Here is a 25095-nt window from a genome sequence, read left to right on the forward strand (position 1 = left end):
TTATACTATTTACACCAGTTGTGTCAGAGAATATGTATAACGATTTTTGCTAAATAAGTTGATAGCTTATGGTGCATTCATATGAGTACGAGGGTGAAAAAAGCACGAGCCATAGGTAAGTTTCTTGTGCCAAACGATACTATCATCTCAGGAAATAAAGAGACTCTGGTCGTAGTGGGTTTGGAAAGGCTCCTCGTGGTTCCAGTTCCCTGTACTGGAGGTCAGATTGCTTCGAGATAAATGATGACACACAACTTCCCCTCAATACCCTAAAAAGGGTTCCCTCCATTTATAATCACTAAGATTCCAGGCATACCATTGTTTCAAACTTGCCCTCATCCGTCACTAAGTAATAGTCTAACCTTCGAGTTTTTTGAGAATCATGATCATATAAAACAAATGACGGTGGGGAATGGCCTACTCGTGACCGAACCAGGATATGCAACGTAGAAGTGGAAGTGGCATTGAATCCGCCAGCGTATACAAGACTTCACAGGCTTGTTCTCATTGTCTTCAATTGAATGGCGGCGTATTCAGCAAGTCGTTTACAACCCAGAGATTGGTGTTGTCCACTGCTCTAAAAACAAGAAAATGTGTGGCAGGGATCTAAATGCAGCTAAGAATATTTATGACTCAAAAAAGAAGTGTCCTAATACATTAACTAAAAGAAAAAATGTACATTTAAGTGCAGTAAGCCTTCGGCCATGGCAGGGATCGTTACTAAATTTCGTTGCCACATCTTTCGTAGTGTAGAAGTGCAAAAGCTAAAAGGAATTTGATGTGAATACTTAAAAGTGTATATTTATTAACATTTTTAATACGATTATTCTGGATGCTTTAATGCGATACAATATGCAATAACATATGCATATAATGATCCCATAAACTCTATTGAAAGAACAGTAATGGGTATCAGGAACAAGAACAAAGATGTAGTGTATAGATGTAGCATCCCCGTACGATAGAATAAATACTGCAGTATACGTTGGATCGTAAAACTGGTGCCAGAAGTGGAGGGAAAGTGGTTTAATCGATGAACAGCAATCACCAATGGATTGCCATTTTCTCAAATAGTGTCTCCCAGCGACAACGTGTAAACTGATCGTTGCAGGCATTGCAACGCTAGTGGGGTATATAAGGCTTGCTGAACCGAAGAAAATATATTGCTAATAGGGTTGCAACACGGCCCGTTAGCTAAGAGTAATGTTTTACCACATCGGCACACATTGAGCCACTTAAATAAGTTTACGTGGTCCAACCTCGATTGTGTTTCTCTTTAAGTCGAAATGAAATTTATTAACTTTTATATATGTGTGTATTTGTAGATGTATGAGTATATCGTTACACTCAATTATTTACATGGATCTTGCTTATCATTAAATACTGCTAATCTCTTGATTTATCTTCTGCAAACAGTATTACACACGTAAAGTCTATAAAAATAAAATAAAGTTAGTAAAAAAAATAGAAACTATTTGTTTAATAATGAAGTATGATACAGTATTCTGTGAGACATTCAATCATAGTTGAATTTAATGAAAGCAGTTGTTTCATCAGTTGTAATGAAAAAAGAAAAAGATATTTTTTCGACTTCGGAACACGAATGCCGAACTACCTTTAAAAAAGATGTAAGGTGTATAAAAATTTTAGTGGGTGTTGTTTACGGTAAAATAAACTAAAAGTCAATCAACATTCTGTGCAGCCTCTTCTCACGTGGATTAACGATTGTACTCTTCTTGGCAGTTGATGGTTTGTGGTTCATGATGGTACCAACGTATGTTGGTTACAAAAGCGTATTGTTGGTGTCTGTGTTTTGTATCATTAAAGTCTAGTCACGCTCGAACCAAGGGCTACGGGATGAGATCTCATACAATATACTCTCTTAACTTCAAATGTCTTCCTTTCGAAACGTTTGCTCTGTTTTGATAGTGTTAAAACTTAATACTGGTTTGGAAAAACGATAATTCGATCCAGTGGATTACAAATAGTATTTTAAGTATTTAAACAAATTACTTTGACGTTGCACAGTAGAAAATGTTGTGTGTGTTAAAAACGGTCCGTGTTAAATTGTTTTAATCGTGTTAAAACTTAACACAAAATTTGTGTGGATCGTTTCTAACACACAAATAGTGTTGATTTTATCACAATACTTTTTTACTATGAGGAATATTTTTCATAGTGATTAATTTACTGAAAAATAATGCGCCCCAATGTGCGGATATAAAGGAATATATATTTTCTAAAAAAGTGTCGTTGAATTGAAAAAGAATGGATATTTTATTATTGTCAATATATTAAGGAGTAGCGAAGCGATGGTAATTTATATTTTTTTTTCCACATAGCGTGATAAACGAATCTCATACGTGGCGGATCATGATGAGTAATTGCAGAGTGAAAAGTTAGATCCAACGATGAAAGACGTAGTTGAAAGATACTGGCTGTATATGAAGAAAGACGATATACCATACGAAAGACAGAGTTGAGCATGTTAGGTGGAAGCAACGGATCGAAACCAAGAGGGAAAGAGAGAGTGAAAGGGTGAGAGAAAGAGAAATGATGGTGGTACTGTGGTACGGAGAGATAGCGTAACCAGGGAAGAACCATTTGTCATCCGATCTTCCACGAGGATGATCTTCCTCAAACGGTAAAGGCCATCGTCTGGAAATGATCGGGTGTGGTAAAGCTTCTTGGTGCTCGTTCTACCAAGACTTGGATGCTCTGCTTATTCTGCTGCTACTGCTGCTGCTACTACTACTGGTTTAGATGAGAGTTTATCGTAAAGGATGAAATAAGACGAGTAGAATAACGTAAAAGAACAAGTAGACGTCTGAATGGACAGATGGATATTAGATGGCTGAATGTAGAACGGATAATATTCTCCATCGAAATTCAGCTTCAGTGTGAAGCATTGCATACACCACTTCTCTCTGATGGGTCCTGGTACTAGTCAGCACGTCCTTTTGTTGAATGAGCGTGTGGCTTATGGATCTACTCGCTCTCATATCTAGTATAGCATTCGAGCACTTCCGACTATTCACTTCCACGTGTAAAAACTTTTTTCTCATCAACTACCGCTGGGAATAATATTCAATGGCAGCATATTCCATCGACATCATGACAACGAAGACGGTGACAATGACGTCGGAAAACTAGTGAATACATATCGTTTGAATATATTGAATATTTAGTTGTTCATCCAACTTTTTAGTGTTTAATACTGTTCACATTAAAGACCTCTGCATACCTATATAAATATGTGAGATACTATTTTTAATAAAAAATCCAATCTCATTCTTTCATTCTGCTGCACAGTAAGATACCATGAGAAGTAACGATAATGGAACGTGTATATGCTGTGTTATGATTTACAAAAAATAATCTTTGTTATAGAATTTATGTCAACAAGCAATACTAATAAATTTATACTTTCTTTCATTTATTTATAATTAAAATTATGAGATTTTTAATAGCACGTTCAATGAATGTAAGATCAGTGATTGTAACTCGGCTAGTATTTTTTATGAGGGTCTGACAAGGTCCTTATCAGGTTAACCTTATTTTAAATATGGTCCTAATCGGGATTTCCTGACAAGGAATTGATATAAATGTAACGTTAGTGACCCATGAGGTCCTTACCAGGATTCCCTCATCAGATCCTTATCGTGGTTCCCTTATTAGTAATCATTTTTAAAAGAATATTGAACTGGGAAAAAAAATAAGGAAATCTTAATTAGATTTGAAATATAATCTATTGTTTTAGGAGCATAACTCAAAAGAAGTAAACATATTTTTTATTGATGAAAATCATCAGGATATCCCAATGGTAAATAACTTTTTCATTAATACGGATATCCTAATTTGGTTATGATAAGGAGCACGTTAGGTTTACCTGATGACAAATAAAATTATTTTGAAGGAGGGTATTCTAATGTGGTCTTGATAAGGATGTCAGGCTTGTCTTATTAAGGCGAACCTTATATTAACCTGAGAATGTCCTCATGGTACTTCAGGCAAATCAAGAAAAAATTCTAGTCGGGAAAGTCATTCACAACTTTAACTCTCATGGTGTTTACTGTCCCAAATGTAAGAAAACATTCGACAGGGATCTGAATGCTACTAAGACTATTGATCTCACCAATAAAGGGTGTTCTAATACATCAGCTAAATACGTTATAATTAAAATGTGTATAGGTATTCAATAATCTTCTGCGCTATGGTCGAGATCGTTGCTAAATCTCGTTGCTGCACATTTCGTGTATGGAAATAGGGAAAAGTATCAATAGTAGTGTAAAACCTGAAAATTAAAAAATATATATGAATATAGGGTTTTTATTTGAATAGTAAATAAGTCGTTTTTGATGTATAGATGCTGAATAAGACTTCAAACTAACGGAATTTATATGGATAGTGAAGACCATTTACTTGATTTATATGTATTTAATAATTTTTTTTTTTTTCCGACTTATTTCTTACATTATTTAGAGTAGGTAGGAATAATTTATACGAACTGTAATTTTTTGTATAGCTGCGAAATAAATTGATGGAAATGTGCATGCGACTTATGGATTTATTTTTTTTTTTAAATATATATGTGCAGAGAATAAAAAGCATATACTGAATTTATTATGCAAAGGTCGTTGAAACGTAAAATACAGTTACTACATTATAGAACTAAGTAAAATATATTGAATTCATTTTTTATGTGTACCCGAGTCAAATTTTATATGATTTTAGTTTGACTTGGTTGTATTGCGACTAGTTGGCCTGCCTTTAAATTTTTATACAAATTATAAGCTGTTTTTTATCTAAAGACAATCAAAAACAAACTAATAGGCAGTGAAAGTTAGATTTTGGTCTGGATAAAAACAAAAGTAGGCGATACATTCGTAGAATTTTTGCACACCTCGAACGCGAAGCGGAGAAGTTGTGTTTTATAACGAACTTGTCAAGGTCACGCGATTTTTTCGCATTAAACTGTATATATTATTTTCATATCACACTTACATGTTATAAAAAGCACATTAATCGAAAGAGGAAATACTAATTAATAAGACTGATACTTTCATTAAGTTGTCCGATACGTGTTATAATAAAAAAATGTTTAATAAAAATATGTGTTGTAAACGTCAGTTAGTCTGCAGTCCTAAAAAAGTCTGTGGCACGGATATCTCGTAAACGGCTTGACAAAATGACTTTATTTTTTTTTCACTGTCTTCAGAATTATGCAAAAAAAGTCCTTTTCGAAAATCACTACTGTAGTCCTTCTTGTTTTTTTTTTAATAAATCATTTTTGTTAAAACCGGCACCATGTAAACAAACACTCACTGCAGCCATTTTTTTATTTTATCGAGAATGTTTTTTTTTATTATCGAACTTTGCTGATATCATAAGGCTCTACTTTACCATCAGATAATTTTTGTTATTGCCAACTGTCATAGAATTCACTAACTTAAAAAAAAATGACGATTTTCTTTCTAGATGTTTATTAAAAAATTTTGTAATTAAAAATGAAAATTAATAATTTATATATTTTTTTGTAACATGAACGTTCGAGGTGTGCACTTCAGGATTTTTCAAACCTTTTTTTTTTTTTTTTTTTATTATTTCATTTATTTCTGAAAGTAAAAATATGTTAATATACCAATATGGGATTTTATAAACGTTACATGAGTAAATTAATTGACGCGATAAACCATGTTATCAGGTCGAATTATAATTTCAGTTCAAAAGACGGAAGGTTTACAGCCTGTTGCGAAATGTCTGTTTCGATGATCCTATTATCTGTCTGTTAGTTAATAGCAACTTTTTTTTTTAACTTTCTGCTGTGATAATTTAAATTTTATGGAAATTTAATTTGTTGTTTTCAATCCGGTTTTCGGAACTCAAGTGTTAAACACGAAAAAAAAATGATGCTAATTTTATATCACCCATTGCAACCTTTTAGCTAGATGGTGTAGGAAGCACATGCTCGAAGAACTCAAAAAAGTATTCTTAATAATGTATTCAAGCTCATTGAGCTTGAAGACAGCCAAAAGCTTTTGAGCTGACCCGCAGGGTCAGCGATTTCAGGTTTATATATAAACATTTTTTTTTCTACAGCCGTATCGACTTTTTGTTTTTTATTATAAAGGAAATGGAGTAAAAATAATGAAACGAATAAACGGTTTTAAAATTTAAAGCAGTGTGCTGATTTTTTATTTTTTTACGATTTTACTGAGTTTTGTAAAATTCTCTTTGCGAATCCGTCGTTCTTATAAAACTCAGTGAAGTTTCTTTCTCACTGTATAACAAAGTGACTTTTGCGTCAACTGCAAAATCTCACCTCAGTTTGTAAAAGCAGCTGTCTTCTTATCCACCCATGTTTGTGTGTTTATGTGCTTGTATGCTGCATATATATACTGTTGGAAAATCTTTAAGTGCAGTAGTCATAAGAGTCTTTTAACGAAACTTTTAGTAAGTCGATTTTCAATAAAGAACCTTCCATTTGTTCGATTATGCATAAAAAATAATAACTTTTAAATCATGTTACATCTACTACCCGGGTCGAAAAATTTAATCTGATTTTGGTGTAATTGGACTATATTTAGACTACTTGGTCTGTTATTGAACTTCTATCAAAATTTCGATCTGTTTTTGATCTACCCGGACCGTAATATTTGATCTGATTTTAGACTAATTGGACTATTTGATCTGTTTTTGAACTTTTACAAAAATTTTAAGCTGTTATCGACCAGTTACTTCAAAAAACAATTGCGTTAGCGGCAAACCAAACTAGATTAATTCTTGAACTTTAAAAAATTGTAGTTCTGAAAATTTGCAAGGACAAAAGTAGATTAAATGGACTTATAAAATTTTTATTTATGAGCAATATTTATAAAAAAAATATTGAGTTACAGAATTGATTATGTTTTGTTTACTATTTATTTAGTATCTTTTGTTTAAAAATATCGGCAGTTAATGAAAGTTTGACAGCTTAATTTTTAGTTGTCTTCACTGAATAATTATAGCATCGAATAAAAGTGATAAAATAACTCTTGAAATGTCTAAAAAATTTTTCTTATTTACCGGATAAAATCGAAAATATTTTGGCATTAGAAAAAATCAAAATTCTTGTGACATCTTATTACGGAAGCGCATTTGCGTTTTAAATATTAAGAAAATTAAAATAAATTTCTAAGTCTAGATTATTATTATTATTTATATTTTTAAAAAGTCCCGTTTTAGATCTTGAAACGATTAAAAACAGACTAAAAATTATAGTGAATAAAGTTTGTTTTTGTCCTTAAAAACAATTGAACACAGACCAATAATTATAATAAAAAAGTCTGTTTTTAGTCTGAACCCGATTTAAAACAGACTAAATATCATACGAAAATAAGTCTGATTCTGGCCTGGATAAGGAATAGTACGGGCAAAAACAGATTAAATTCCTATATTAAATAAATACGATTTATAAACTTGAATTAAAGCAAACATATTTGAATATATCATTTATTTCAAAACAGATTGTTTTGAAACATAATAATTAATTAACAGCAAAATGTTGGCGGTCGGAAAATTTACCATAAAGTTCTTGCTCTTGTAGCCGAAATTTAATCAAAAGAGAATAAGCTCACGTAGCCTACACTGATCTTAGTAAGGCTTCTGATGTGGTGAACCGCCAAAAAGTGATACATGAATTTAAGGATGCCAGTGTCACGGGTAATCTACTAAAATAGTTTTGCTTCATTTTATAGTAAAAATATTACAAGTAGACCCTACAGTTTTATTACGAGAGAATATTCATTTTTTAGCCTCTTTCTCTAAAGACGTCATAAAAATTTTCTGAATCCATAATAAAAAAAATGTATGTAACATATATTTAGATCTGATAGAAATTCGATTTTCGAAATCACACCGAAAACAATAACTTCAAATTTTTGAAAATTCTCAATTTTCTTAGCGGGAACTTGCAAAGTTTTGCAAATAATCGCATATTCGATTTGAATTTAAAATGTAACATTACTATTAACTTTAATCCGAATTATTTACACACCTTTTGTGCCGTAGTTAAGTAGATAATAAAAAAATATTAATCCTAATAATTTAATTTCACAAGACCGTTTTCAATATCAAGTAATCTCCAATTATTAAAACATGAACCACAAAATCAATGGTTAATATTGTATTCCTCGTGTTTTCAAATTAATAGATTTAAACGAGGTTAAAAAAAATTAATAATACGCTCAGTGATTAAATAATGAAACGAGATTAAATTTTATTGAACAAATGTTAATTTAAATATTTATTAAAATGAATGGAAATTTTCAAAGCTTAACAGGCTTATTGAATGTTATTATTATTAGTATTAATTTTTGATAAATTTTAATCTGCAACACAATTAATGTTTGAACGTAAAAATAACGATAAAGTATTCAGAATAATAAGACAGTATTTTTTATTTATATACTTTTATACAGTTATGAAGTATTTTTTTGTTGCCTAATCTTGCACCGAGTTGATTTCTGGTTGGAAGTAATCGAGCATCAAAAGAGAACGCAGAATGGGAATTCAAGTCTGCAGAAACTGACAAATGAAAATGGGAAACGGAACCGGAAAATCCTGCTCTATTCCTTCTGCCTCAAAGAACGGAACGACTTGTTCTTTATTTCTTTTTATTATCTTCATTCTTGTTCCATATATTTTTGAGACGTCGTATAAGTATCATACTAGAGCTTAAGAAATATACATCAAACATGTTTTTCTCTACACGGAAAAAACAGAATATTAAGAATTAATAAATAATAGTGTAAAGTGGAATCTGTTATCAGTAATTAGTACTATTATGTGCTTAATGCAAAGTAGTTTATTAATTTTTGTAGATTCTTAAAAACTACTATCAATTAATTCAAAAAGTAAAATATTATTACTTTTAGGTATAATACGTGACTTATTAGTGAAAATTAATTAATTTATAGCTTAATCTATTAAAAAGTAATGATTGGTCAAATTAAGAATTGGTATCTTAGATACTGATTTTTCCGGCCGGAAATAGCAAAAGTTACAAACTTTTATTTTATAAATTCGATGTCACTGATCAATTATTAGCTCTAAATATCATTTATTCATCATTATAAATTAATTTACAATATACATAAATTGAATAGATGGTAAATAATAAAATGAAAAATTAGTATACTAGATACTGATTTTGTTGCTCATAAAAATACCGAAAATTTTTAACTCTTATTTTATAAATTCTTTCCCATTGACTAATAATTAATATAAAATGTTATTTATTCGTTATTATGAACTAATTTATTATATACATATATCGAATAAGTGGTAAATAATAAAATGAAAATTTCGTATACTAGATCTTTATATATTTATATGTACGTTTACTAATTTTTCAGTTCCTCATTTTTTAAATTTTTCTATGTTTATTCGAATATTAATACCTGTAGTTAGCAATTAATCGATTCTTTTTCATATTAATTTTTGTATACGAAATTACAAATTTTGCTCTTCTATGTGTATCAAATTTTAATGTAAATAGTAGCCATTTCGTAATATATATAATGATTCTGGTTTGATATTAGTATCGAATATACTAATTTTAAGTCGAAAATAAACTACAATTAAAATTTTGAGCATTATTTTTTCCGTTTAATAGCTTGTATGAAAAATAATATATGGTTAAAATATATAAAATCATATATGTTTGCAACAAAAATATATGTGATATATTATATTCTATATTATAAAAAAGCATATAGAGATTTTCGCCGATTTAATATAAAATTATATACAGTAGTAAATGTATTCCATATATGTAACTTATATGTTTTTTATATTAAGCCATATATTTATTTACATTCACCTTATAATATATTGTACTGATATATTTCCTTTTATACAAAAAAAACATAAAATTTTTGTATGAAATGAAGTATATAATAGCATATAATTTATATTATATATGGCACCATATATTTTCTTTGATATATTTGAGTATATATTTTATTCAGTGTATGTATATGCATATGGGTATACTATATATTCACAGAAATTAACTAATTTCGAGAATTTTATCTACAATTTAAAGAGTATATTAAAATTTAGACTTAATTTAATTGGAGTGAGTCATACTAATAAGAAACTTTTTTTTTCCATACATAATATAAATATATGTTTTTATATATGATCAGAATATAATTTTCGTATATGATAGAAATATATTTTTTTATGTATGATAAAAATATAGTTTTGTATATGACAAGAATATATATTTTCGTATATGATGGAAATATATTTTTTGTATATGATTGACAAATATATATTATATATGCTAAACATATACGGACTCGTATATGATGAATATTATATTTTTTAATATAAAAAAAATATATCAGAAAATATAGTTAAATTCGCCACATATATTTTTTGATATTTATTATGTACTTTCACATATATTTAGACCATATATGTTATTTTCATACCAAAGTTATAACATATATGAGAGGTAAATATCGTTCGAATATATAATACTAAATTAATGCTACTCAATAAATACATTTTCAATCGCGAAATCCTCATCGACGAATAGTAAATATATATTCATATATATATATATATATATATATATATATATATATATATATATATATATATATATATATATATATATATATATATATATATGAGTGCATATTTACTATTTGATGAGTAGGTTTATTAAATATATATGATGAACTTAGAGACACATACGAATATGTAAGTAATGGAAACTTCATCAAAATAAATGACTCACGATTCCCTTTCAGAGTGTGAGATTGCTTCGAAATCGGAATTACTCTACTACCGAGATGATGATGGAGATTCCTCTTAGACGTCCTTTCTCAGAATTCTCCAAGTTTACGGATCAGTGCCTTGAGGGCAATAATGGATCGCAGTCTCCTACGTTCTGAGAAGGGGTTATGCTTTCGCCTGCAGCAAAGTCGTCGCGGTTTCGAGTTAATTTCGTCTTGACTTCCTTGTGGTTTGGGTTAAATTCGAGTGGTATTGAAACTAAGAGTGAGGGAGACAGAGAGGAAAAGACATAGAGCCGAAGGATAGAGAATGATTGAGAGAGATAGAATAGTAACATGAACACTCGACCAAAACTTGTATCATGAATCCGTGATCTTTAATTGGTATTAACTTACTCATAAAGTATAATTGATTAAATTCATTTGGGAAATTAAATTTATAAATGCAAATTACCCTATGCTTCTTTGAAAAATTAAATGCAAAAATGTTTTTTTAAATGTAAATTGTATATATATGTGGTGTTCACAACAACTTCATATCAAAAATTCAACGTAATTTAGTAAAATCATTCGGGTACACAAGATAATGAAGATTCAAATTCATTAACTTAACTCAGGTTATATCCATGTCAATAGAAACCGACTTTATTTGAATACGTCATAATATTTGCAAAGCTTCCTGCATTTGATGGCTAAATTCAGATTTGTTTCAAATTTGAACTCTCAGCTGGTTAATTACTATGAAGAATAAAAAATTAAATACAGTCATACTGGAAATAAGGGTGCAAAATTATTTCATAAATGAGTTTTTTTTTGTATATGAAAAATAACTGAAGTTGGAAAAAAGTTATTAAAAAATAAATAACTTTTAAATTACACCCAGCGTATCGACTGAAATCCAATAAGAGCAAAGTTTAACTAGTTACAGACCTTTGTCAAAAAAAGAAGGATCCAATTTATTTAATTTTTTATATTCTTGAAAATTAAAAATTAAAGAAAAAAACGAATCTATTGATAAACTCATTTGTACTAAGGTACCTGCGGGTAATAAAGCCAGTTGGGTAATAAGGCCTAAGTGGCAGAAATGATATTTAAAATAATCACCTCCACTAAAGGCTACTCTAGTAGAAGGGTCTTGTATAGATATAATACGACAAGTTTATAGAATCCCGATACCACGTTTCCTGTCTTTTATATTTCATCATCCGTCATATGCTGTCGTACCCGGGTCGAAATATTTGATCTGATTTTGGTGTAACTAGACTATATTTGGACTACTTGGTCTGTTATTGAACTTCTATCAAAATTTCGATCTGTTTTTGGTCTACTCGGACCGAAAAATTTGATCTGATTTTAGTCTAATCGGACTATTTCATCTGTTTTTGATCTTTTACAAAAATTTTAAGCTGTTTTCGACCTGTTATTTTAAAAAACTATTGCGTTACGGGCAGACCAAACTAGATTAATTCTTGAACTTTAAAAAATTTTAGTTCTGAAAATATGCAAGGACAAGAGTAGATTAAATCATGGACTTGTGATATTTTTATTTGTAGGCAATATTTATAAAAAAAATATTAAGTTACAGAACTGATTATGTTTTGTTTACTATTTATTTAGTATCTTTAGAATAAAAATGTCGATAGTTAATGAAAGTTTGACAGCTTAATTTTTAGTTGTCTTGACTGCATATTTATAACATTGAACAAAAGTGTTAAAATAACTCCTACAATGTCAAAAAAATTTTTCTCATTTACCGGATAAAATCGAAAATATTTTGGCATTAGAAAACATCAAAATTCTTGTGACACCTTATTACGGAAGCGCATTAGCGTTTCAAATATTAAGAAAATTAAAATAAATTTATAAGTCTATAGACATATAGATATTATATATTTTCAAATTAAGACTTCAACTCATTTAAATTGAAAAAATACATTTTTGCATCAAAACGTTCATTATCGAGAGAAAAATTTCTTGAATTAAGATATTTTTCATTTCCCTAAAAATTTTCTTGGATCAAGATAATTCATTTTGAATCAAGATAACCTTTCGTTCAGTGTAGATTATTATTATTATTATTATTTACATTTTTGAAAAGTCCTCTTTTAGATCTAAAAGCGATTAAAAACAGACTAAAAATTATATTAAATAAGGTCTGTTTTTGTCCTTAAAAGCAATTGAACACAGACCATTATAATAAAAAAGTTCATTTTTAGTCTAAACCCGATTTAAAACAGACTAAATATCATACGAAAATAAGTCTGATATTGGCCTGGATAAGGAATAGTACGGAAAAAAAAGATTGAATTCCACATAATATACATACGATTTATAAACTTGAATCAAAGAAAAAATATTTGAATTTATCATTTATTTTAGAACAGATTTACTCTTTTGACCTGGGTAGCGCGGAAGAAATTATAAAAAACAATCTAGTCTTCTGACTCTTAAAAAGTGTTGTTGCTAAATTTAAGTGAGATTCATCTCTGAAACCAATTTTAGTAAGTATAGTTAAACTATTCCAGTTTGTTTAACCCGTAAGCCTTATTGCCCTACTGTAATAAAGTAAGGCCTATTCGTATGGTTCTTGTGAAAGTATAATTTTTGTTTGTTTATGGTAAAAATTACCATTACTTCATTACATTTTATGGCTAATGTATTGAAATAAAGATTAATGATACATTTAGATAATTAAATGCAATATTTTCGATTCTATTGAAAGTCTCCCATAACTAGGCTTTATTACCCCCCGTTACCTGATTTTATAATGAAAATTTTATAACCTGTTTGAATATTAAAATTAAATATATGACTTTTATATATATTTTTTTTTTATTGAATAGTGGAAAGTTATTTAAGAGGTGATTTCTTTAAAATCATATTGTCAGCACAAGTAGGAATTCACAATCGTATAAATGATTAATATCTGGATTGCGAAAGGACGGAATTTTTTATATGTATGGATATACGTATATGCTGTTGGAGAATGAAAAGATGGTATAACCAGTAGAATCGTCAATATATACAAGAACATTTACCATAAGTTCGATCTCAAAGCTCTTTTCCCGTTATGCGATTCGATAAAGCATACGGTTATAGAGGAATGTGTGTACACGAGAGGCATGCAAATATGCACAAGTCCTTCACACCTTCGGCTATACATATATCTCTTGAAAAACGGTTAGGACAGCTGACATCTCGTTTTATTCCATTGGTGTGAAGATAAATGCCTTAAAAAACGGCTAAAGTATTCAGGTGTTATGATTGTTTGATTTTTTTTTTTATACTTTTAAATGAATTTTAAAATTTCAGATAAAGTTAAAAATATAATATTCTTAAAATGTAATGTGAGTTTATAATCATATTACTATTAGTCATAGCAAATTCCTTCTGATAACACACTTTTTATGTATGTATAGATATACTATTTATTGGTCACTAAACAATCCAACAGAACCCGCATAAAAAAATTTATATTTTTATTTTATATACGAATATATATAATTATATAAGACGGCAAAAATATAAGCATGTTTGAATATAATGTTCATATCGCGTTACTAAAACCATAAGGGCGTATCTCAAAATATACGCCCTTTTGGTTCTGCAGAACCAAAAGGGCGTATAAAAAAACTTTTTTGCTTCAATCAATGTAAAAATGTTGACAACATTAGAATCTATTGAAAAAACGAAAGAAAATTTTTTTTTTTGTTTTACGCCTTTTTGGTTTTAAGAAAAAATTTTTTTAAAATCATAAGGGCGTATCCTGTTTTTTCGATTTATTATCAATTATAGGTAAGAGTAAGAAAAAAAATTGCCAGCGTAATAAAAATTATCACTCCACAATTTAATTTATATGAACAAATATTTATTTAAGTGAAAAAACAAATAAAAAATAGAGAAAAAATAAATTCATCAGGGTATTAGTCCTATACCATCTCCATCGTCAGAATCATCTGTATCTAAGAGTATGAAAAAAATTTTTTTAATTTTTTTTAGAACATAACTTGACAATAATAAAAAAATTTATAAACTATTACCATCGCTGAAAATTAATCTTTAATAATATTGATAATATTTTTGTGGGACGGTGCCTGATGCACAAAAATGATTTAGGTCATTAAACTTGCTTTGATATATTGGTATTCTAGAACCATAACAATTCTCAAGAACAACGGTAATTGATTTTTGAAAATAAAAAGAAAAAAAAAACAGGAAACAGAAAATGAAACTTTGATTGAAAAATGAAAAAATGCACCTTTGAAAAATTGAACAATCTAAATGTGCATTTTTTTAAGTTGATTAAATTAAATTTCACAGCACTCATAGAATTTAGAATTTTTTCGTTCCCGAATTATACATATTTTTTACATTAATTGTTGAATTAAAAAAATTGTGACAAACTTAAGATTCGATCAAAATTAAATAAAGAAATTTGGTTTTTCATTCAAATAAATATTTGTTCAGATAAATTAAGTTGTGGAATGATAATTCTTATTACCCTTGCAATTTTTTTTCTTACTCTGACCTATAATTAATAATAAACCGAAAAAATAGGATACGCCCTTATGAGTTTAAAAAAATTTTTGCTTAAAACCAAAAGGGCATAAAACAAAAAAATTTTTTTTTTCGTTTTTTCCATAGATTTTAATGTTTTCAATATTTTTACATTGATTGGAGCAAAAAAAAAAATTTTATACGCCCTTTTGGTTCTGCAGAACCAAAAGGGCGTATATTTTGAGATACGCCCTTTTGGTTTTAGTAACGCGATATGACTTCTTATATAAATAATTATATTGTAATATAAAATGTGTTATATTATTCAGTATAATTTTAGGATATAAGATTTTTTCATGCGGGGAGGCTTACTTGGGTGTGATGAAGCTAGATTAAGACCAGATATTATGACCCGGGTCATAAAAATTGTTTTTCGTTTGCGTTCTGTTCGCTCCTCTCCTACAAATTAATTTCAATTTCAAAAATATTTTAATTAAAAAAGTTTTGATCTGAATGTATATAAAATACCAATAGTAGATTCAGCTATATATAAAAAATATAATTGCTATTGGAAATCATAAATGAAATATGTATCTCAATTATAATTAAATAAAAAAAGGTCATTCCGCAACCAAAATAGAAATAAAATTCTCATCATTTATTTATTAATTTTAGAGCTTTCTGATAAATCCAAATAAAAAAAAAAAAAAAAAAATTATTTCTTAACATTTTGCATAAATTTCAAAGCTACCGAAATATTTAAAATAAAATTTATGCTAATTGTCAAGTTAAGCAACAAAACTCACAGCTTTTATTTTAATTCTACGTTAGCCGAAAGTTCCTAATATAAATGTGCATTAAAATTTTGTTTTAGTGGATTTCGTCCTGTTAAATTCAAAACGCGGATACTCAGCTCTCTGGTCTGCAGATAAACCTTCTTTTGCCTCTGCGACGTTAGTTTCACATTAACAGTATGAGTAATAATTCCTTTATTTAAAACATTTTCCGCTTTTAATTATTGATAAAAATTCATAGTATTCGAATAATATATAGCTTTTTTAATCTGAATAATTCTTAAAAGAAACGTAAAATACGTAAAAAAAAAAAATGACTGCATTATTTTTTGCTTAAAATATCAAGGCCAGTAATTTTTAATTGTAATACAGTATTTTCTACCGATTATTAATTTATTACTTACAATGGAAGTAACTTGTATTGAGCGCCAAAAATATTGATGATTTCTTATCAATTTAATCGAATTAATATGAAATTAATTTCTGTATTATTTCTGATGCAAAAAATTATTAAATAATAACATTAACAATTAAATATGACTTAATTGATTTTTATAATAATTTAAAATTATTTTTATTGTTTTCAATATATTGATACTCAGCAAAAATAACTAGAGTTTAGAGTCAAGGTTCATATAGTGAATTGTAGGTTATAATAAAATACAGTTAGATGATTATCTACAGTCTGGGACTTTCCGTTGTCCTAACTCGAGACGGCTGTTCATTGGGTTTTCTGTTGGATCGTTCAGTGACTAACAAATAGTATATCTATTCGCTATGAGTGTGACTGCAGCGCCAGACAAAATATGAACTACGGGAGGCTGTCAGAGTATGTTTTTATACGTATGTCAATAGCAAGAAACATAAAAATAAATAAATATTATAAATAATAGTAAAAAAAAAAGTTGTCAAAAATATGTGACAGTTTTATAGTAATTGCAGTTTTGTTTTTTAGCTAAACGAACCAACAATAAGTAAGTATAATGATAAAAAATAAAAAAGATTGCAGTAAGCATTTAGGTTAAGTTGTTTGAAATTCATATCAAAGTCAAAATATGATACTAAGGAAAAAATCAAAATGAAAAATAAATAATTAAATAATAACAAAATAAATACTTTCATGTGTGCTTGCTTACAATATCAGTAATCATAGCCTCCCGTAACTCCGAAAGTAACCACTGTAAACGCTTCAGTCAATTTGATTTTCCCTACCATGGCTTCACTCAGAGCGAATATATTTATATAAAAAGTGTAGATTAGTCATATTCTTCACGAACAATGTAAACATTCTTCAAGATATTCATTCTTTGTAGTATCATTTTTAACCAATTAAAGACGTACTTTCTTATTATGAGTTGCAAAAATATTTTTTCCCATTTTAATAATTTGAATATTCGAATGTTAGGGTTTGATAATGGAATGAGTTGTTTATGATAATTTTTACGTTGACGTCAATGTGTTTGTGTGTGTGTGTGTGTGTGTGTGTGTGTGAATGTAGGGGAGAGTAGGGTCAATTGAACCATGGGGCAATTGAACCAGCAAGCTTAGAAAATCGAAAAAAATATAAAAATGAGTCGTTCTCTTGGAATTATATTTTAATGAACTAAACCTTAGTCTGACCAAAATTTGGAGCCAATATGATGATTTAATTTTAAAAAATTCAAGTCTTTGTGTTTTTAGGCATCTGAACTTCTTTTTCAGCTCTTGACAAATTGTTTAATAATTTTTTATTTTTCAAATGTTATCTTAAAACTTTTTTTGTAATATCTTCTTACATATATTAATCATAAATTTCTAACTTTACTTCTAGTAAAGTAGTTCTTGAATATTTTTTTTTAAACTAATTATCTGAATAAAATCATATGGGATCAATTGAACCAGTACTCTCGGGGACGGTTGAACCACACGAATCACACTGTGGGCATCAGACATGCGCGCGCATCTTGACAGAATGTGAAAACAAGCTAAACTAACCGAGAAAAAAAATAATTATATTGACAGAAGTTCTAAAAGTGATTGTTACAACATATAATGTTATATAATATAATGAATATTATGAGAATTGTTGTAATTTTAGTTTTGAGCTGTAATGAATAGTAAATTATTCATTAAAGTCATTCGTTTGTGGTTCTAATACTCTTGGTTTAATTGTCCCCGACTAGTGGTTCAATTGCCCCCGCAAAGAGGTCGATTGAACCATTTGATGCAGTTGTACAATTTCGTATTTATTAAAAATTTTCATCATTTGTTAAGTTATGTGCTTATGAGAAATGATAGTCTATATAATGAATTATAATTTCGTAAAAAAAAGTTATCATTTTGCTTTTATTCATATAAAAAAAAAATGTTAAAGTATTTTTGGTTCAATTGACCCTCCCCTACTTATGTTAAATGTATCCAAAACTTTTGCTGTATACGATATCTCTAGAACAGATCAATCAGTTAAGATACTATCTGAAGCTATCGAAAGATTTCATCAAGACTTGAATTTAATCAGACAAAAAAAAAATGTTGGAAAATCCAAAAGTGCACTCCTCAATCGCTCATTTTATTTTTAATCATCACTTTCAGTTTATTATTTTTATAAATAAAAACATAAAATCTGACTCTGTCGTTATTATTTACTGCAACAAGTATAGAAATCAGTACAATTAAAAATAGTAAAAATAAACAACAAGTTTAGTATTCAAGTAAATTCACATCTAGATCTTTGATTTCATAAAAACAAAAAAGGTTTGAAAACTCCTGCTAAGTTGTTGACATAATTTTCAAATAGTCGACAGTATTTCATATATAAAGAGATCAAAGGCATAAGATGCATACGGAAAATAAATTGTAGTAATGGCAACAACAACTGGAGTTCCATTTACCACAGGCTGTAGTATGACATGAGACAACTTCAAATTGTGGTTAGATTTACTACAATACTGTAGTTAAGCGTCAACTATCGAAAAAAGTAAGATATGCCACAGCATGCGGTATTTGTAACTCCAATTGTAGTTCAATTTACTCGATATGCGGTTACGTAAAAATAAACGGTATATAACCTCAAATTTTTATAAATTATTTTTAAAAACACTTATTGAATTATTTGTATATACTAAACATGGTAATTATTTACAAATAGGGTCCATCCATGCTGGGCCATGTTAAATTTTTTTTGATCAAATTGATCAATTTTTTTTTTAATTGTTCATTGTTTTATGTACTTTAAAAAAAAGAAATACATCAATTTTATCAAAAAAGATAAAATAGAAATTTTATCCAAATACATGAAAGCCAATTTTTTTTCCAACTTTTAAAGGCAAAAAATCTATCGAAATCTTTATTTTTTTTCTCACGACATTTTTTATCATAAATGCGCCGTAAAGACAAGCAGAATAAAAAAAAATAAAAAATTGTTAATTTTTGGGTTTTAAAAAAGTCAGATGATTATTTATGAGACGCTTTAATAATTGAATATACACAACAGATTAACCTCAAAATGGTGAAATAGCGGGAAGTGCTCCTTCTGTAGTACTCTCAACTCCCGCCAGGAGTATTTGTTACTGCAGTGTGCATTAGAATTAACCGCGAGATAGGAGTAAATTCAACTTATTAACAGTAAAATTTGTCGCATATTTAGTAACTTTTATTATTTATGTAGTATTTTTAACTACAAACACATTTACTGCAACCTTGTAGTAAATGATACTACATATTATTTTCCATACAGTTCATTTCAAATAATTATAAGGAAATAGACTGAAATGCATTATAATTGGGAGCATGAAAAAATAATTAATTTTCTTATAAATGTAAATAGACTCAAAAAAAAAAAAAAATGAGTAAATATACAGCTATCATACTACGCAAACAGATGTTCACTTCGTATCATTGAGACAAACGTAAAAGATATTTGCCCTATACCTGACAATCTTACGTTTGAAGACAGTTGTAATTTTTTCACTGGTGTTTCCTCTCACTAAACTGTTGATGATAAATGGCTTTATTCCATTACTTATAAATTTTCCGGCTGCTAATTATTTTCAATAAAATTGTTGGCAAAGTAGTTGGTTGGATTCGCTGATATAATCCCAAGCACACCAGCCAGATCAGGCGAGTCATGCAGTATATAAAGCAGAGGAAAGTTTTGCAAACTAAATGGATAATGTCTAAATCAATAATGAACTTAGCATTGCTATAAACTTTCTAACAAAATCGTTCGTTGGGTTTCTTATCGTTTTAAATCGACTTCTGGTACCTTGCCAAGAAGTGAATGACTTCCGACTGTCGATGTTACGGATTCTACAGTACGCGGATTTTATACTGGAACAAGTTGTTTCAGTTTAATGGCCAACCGACGGCTTAAATTGTGTTAAAGATGTCGATGTCGAAAGGACCAAGGTTTCCGTAGGAAGTACGATAGAATAGTACAGCATCGGAGTTTGTGACTTGATTGTATTAGTAGTTACCAGAGGGACAGAGAGAGAGAGAGGGAGATTCACTCATTTTGTGAAAGGTTCGTAGTCACTTGGAATATTCTCAATCAATACGTTCCCTATTACTGTCAATTAGGGGAAAGTGGGGCAAAATGAGACACCATTAATTAAAATAATTCCATTTTTTTCCATGTTCAATTTTATTTTACATAAATTTTGTGTTAAAGATCAGCAAAAACGCAATGTGTTCAATTAACACAAAAATTTGTGTAAACCGTTTGTAACACACGATTTCTGTTAAATTTAACATAAGATTTCTAACTGTGCAGCAATAATTAATATCACTATTGAAAAAATCATTATTCGTAAAGTCTTAACTACGGAATAATTTTTCAAAGACCTCTTTTTCTGTCAGTCAAATTTTGAAGGTAGTCTGTCATGTTCCTGCCTTCTCTAATGAGCTTTTTGATGTCAAAAATTTTCTATAGTAAACTAATAGTGCATAACTTCAAGTCAAGTTGGAGTGTAAAGTATAGCATAATTAATTAGGTCTTTCGAAAATACCAGGACTATCTCATATTAAATATCTTTAACAGTTACAAGAATTTAAATTACTGTCAAACATTTACTCTCAGACATGTTTACGTTGTGACAAGCCCGTAAGAATACGAGGGTTGCAGCGAGCGGATAAAAACGAGAAAAAGAGGGTCTGAGTAGTACCGTAGTGGCCACTAGGCGGCGCACGGTGGTAGTTGGTGTCTTTAAGTGCTACCCCAAATCCTGGGCACGGTGAGCTATGAGCATCAGAGAAGCAAAGCTGCTAGTTCTTTCAAACTTCTGTAACTTTCAACGTTGCAGGACCAGAGTTTGTTCGCATATAATATTCTCTTGTAAAGATACAGTTTTTGGTCAGCTCAGGGCAAGTTTTGGACACGTGGAAAACTAAAATAAAATAATTTGCAGAAGACGCATTGTCATAATTAATTTTTACAATGTGTTCAAAGATACTTTTATCCCACTATTAATATGGGAATTATATTTTGTACTGATTCATTAATTAAATTAAAGTATTAAATATCCAAAAATGTAGCAATGGCTACAAATGGCACTTCTACCCTCTAATTATAAATTGAACCATGATACATTATTATAATCAACAAAAAACTGGTGATTAATATAATTATTATTAAATAATTCGCGAAAAAGTAAAAGAATATATGGATAATGTTTTCATGTAATTTGATCAGTCGCATAACAATAATTAAAAACGATAATTACAATCATTAGTTTTATCCACATTTAAGTATGGCATAATCCATTCATTTCCATTCTGATTTTTAAAGGAAAAATTCGAAATGTAACCGGAGATTAATTAAGACATATTGTTAATTTAATGAACGTTTTAATTATGAACAAAAAATAAAAAAACATATTTAGAATATGAATCATAAATGTTGCGCTCTCTTAAATTTGAAATGATGAAAATAGTGACTATTCACTGTTTACTAGTTAACTAAGTCACTAACTTAGTCACTAATTCAAATAGTCGTATACTTTTCATTGATGATATGTAACCATTTACGGTCAAATCATGATTGTGATGTGATTTTCACTAATTCGATTTTAGAGAGTGTTCAATTCGGTTATTGAGTTACGGCTATTGTCAATTGGATTTAAGAAAATTCATGTATACAAAATAAATTGTATGTGAATGTTCAATATAGGAACAGAATAGTAGAAACACAATCACTGTTATACTTTGACTAAGGTACCGACGGGTAATGAGGCCTAGCTAAGGGAGATTTTGGATAGAATTGGAAATATTTCATTTAATTATCAAAATGTATCATTAATCTTTATTTCAATACATTAACCATAAAATGTGATAAAGTAACGGTAATTTTTACCATAAACAAACGAAAAATTATTCTTTTACAAAAACCATATGATTAGGCCTTATTTTACTACAGTAGGGTTAAACAAACTGGAATAGTTTAACTATACTTACTAAATTGGTATTAGAGGTGAATCATCAAAAAGTAACAATACTTTTAAAGAGTCAGAAGACTAGATTGTTTTTTTTTATAATTTTTTCTGCGCAACAGCATACGACAGATAATAAAATATAGAAGACAGGGAACGTGGTATCGGGATTCTACAATTTGTCGTAACATCTCTATGCAAGACCTTTCTACCAGAGTATCCTTCAACGGAGTCGATTATTTTAAATATCATTCCTGTCACTTAGGCCTTATTACCCGACAGGCTGTATTATCTCCGGGTATCTTAGTTAGATTAATGTAGATGTATGTTAATTTACGTCGAGCAAAGCTAAAAAGTTGAACTAATATTAAAGTATCAAAATTCAAAATTTTATTTTTAAAGTTGATTTCGAAACTTAATCAAAGAGAAAATCTATAAATACCGAATATGAACCTGTGTCAATATAGAGAAATATATAAAGTTGAGACGTGTAAAACTAATATCGCATATTTACAAAGACAGCTGAATAAACATTTAAGCTCTTAAGGTTCGTCGGAATCGTTGGGTCTAACACGCTCCACTTAAATAAAAGCGTAAATTTTTCGTTACGCTTTTACAAAAGTGGGTACTTAATTATGAAAATTAAAACTATTGGAATTTCATTATTAAACTAATTTTCCTTCATTCATTTACAATTGTAATTCAATTAACATTGCTACGGAAAAACTAGTTCAAGTTATTGGAAAACTGTCTCAACTATTATGTGAATATATAAATACTCGGAGAAAAAAATACTAAGTAAATTGTATTACGGTGATTGCTATAGGTTAAATATGTTTTCTTATTATCAATAAATATTTTTTATTATAATAATATTTATTTTCTATATATATATATATATATATATATATATATATATATATATATATATATATATATATACATGCTATCGTTGTAAAAATTTATATTCTATGCAACAAAAAGATATTTTTACTTATAAATTCATCAAGCTGCATGATTATATATTAGGTTCGATAAAAATTATAGAATGATGATTATCCCCGATGAAAAGAATCGATTCAAAACGATTTGCGATGTTAAATGCTCATGAGAAGGGTGATTCAAAAGTAAGGTACCCGTGGGTAATAAGTTCTGATGGGTTATAAGGCCTAGGCGACAGAAATGATATTTAAAATAACCGCCTCCGCTAAAGACTACTCTAGTAGAAGGGTCTTGCATAGATGTTACGACAAATTTATAGAGTCCCGATACCACATTCTCTGTCTTCTATATTTCATCATCCGTCATATGCTGTTGCGCAGAAGAAATTATAAAAAAAAAATCTAGTCTTCTGACTCTTGAAAAGGATAGTGATAGTTTTAAGTGCTGTTGAACAAAGCAATCAGTCTTCTGACTCTTAGAAAGTATTGTAGCTAAATTTAAGTAATGATTCATCTCTAATACCAATTTTATTAAGTATAGTTTAACTATTCCAGTTTGTCTAACCCATAGGCCTTATTACCCTTCTGTAGTAAAATAAGGCCTATTCGTATAGTTTTTGTAAAAGTATGTTTTTTTACTTGTTTATGGTAAAAATTACCATTACTTCACTACATTTAATGACTAATGTATTGAAATGAAGATAAATGATACATTTCGATGATTAAATGCAATATTTTCGATTCTATTAAAAATCTCCCTTATCTAGGCCTTATTACCCACCGATACCTTATGCTCTTTTTTTTTTCGTAACTCAAATCCTTCCTCTTAACATAAAAAATCTGCGGAAGTAAAATAGCACTAAAGACTTGTGCTAAAGTCCATTACTTCAAAATTGAAGTGAAAAATTTTTTTACACTACACAAAAGTTTTAGCTGCATTCTTAGTTACTTTGAATTGTTGATGATAATCATCAAATTATCATAACGGTATTTTGACATTCGGTATTCTAATGTTGATAAAATTTAAAATATAAAAATGAAACGATCAATAATTAACAAAAGTTTGTAACTATAGAATATTTGAAGTATATATACAACAAGTCGTAAAGTTATGATGCATGTGTTGCTACAGATTATATAAAATAATATCTTAACTCACGTATAACAGTAAAGTTGACTTTGATGTTACGTGTGGGAGAATTTCTAAAGTCAACTCGACATCTGTATACTCCTTCATCGCTAGGCCGCACCTCTTGAATTTGTAATTGGGCTGGTGATCCAAGTCGAAAAGTTGCTCTACTACCCCAGAAATTAGGTTCACTCCATAACTTAACTTTTCCCGCTTGACGATTTCGAGCATCATAACTGTAAATTTGCATTTTAAATTATTTTTTAGACTTTCTTAATTGGTGAAACTTTTCAATGCTTACATTACTACTATCGTACTATTTTTTTTAGAGGAAGTTGGCTACCGAATTTTAGAGACGTACAAGGGTATGACATAACCTATACACGGAGAAAAAAGTATAGTAAAAACTACAATACTATAGTAAAATTTACCCGCATAAAAGCTATATATAGCTGATCATCTATCGAGAATTATACTTTGCAAATATAAAAATAGATAAAATTATATATGGGCAAATACATCAAATTTCGCCGCTTATTA

General features: G+C 28.9%; 1 protein-coding gene across 1 annotated transcript in view; it reads right to left on the reverse strand.

Moving 5' to 3' along the window:
- Positions 1-24805, reverse strand: part of LOC103580770 (hemicentin-2) — a 167709-nt gene extending 142904 nt beyond the window's left edge. The window contains exon 1 of the mRNA XM_014441311.1: positions 24586-24805. Coding sequence (XP_014296797.1) covers positions 24586-24805 — 220 coding nt within the window. The remainder of the gene's footprint in view (positions 1-24585) is intronic.
- Positions 24806-25095: the final 290 nt, after the last annotated feature.

The sequence above is a fragment of the Microplitis demolitor genome, chromosome 8 (assembly GCF_026212275.2).
Source record: "Microplitis demolitor isolate Queensland-Clemson2020A chromosome 8, iyMicDemo2.1a, whole genome shotgun sequence".
Classification (NCBI taxonomy): domain Eukaryota; kingdom Metazoa; phylum Arthropoda; class Insecta; order Hymenoptera; family Braconidae; genus Microplitis; species Microplitis demolitor.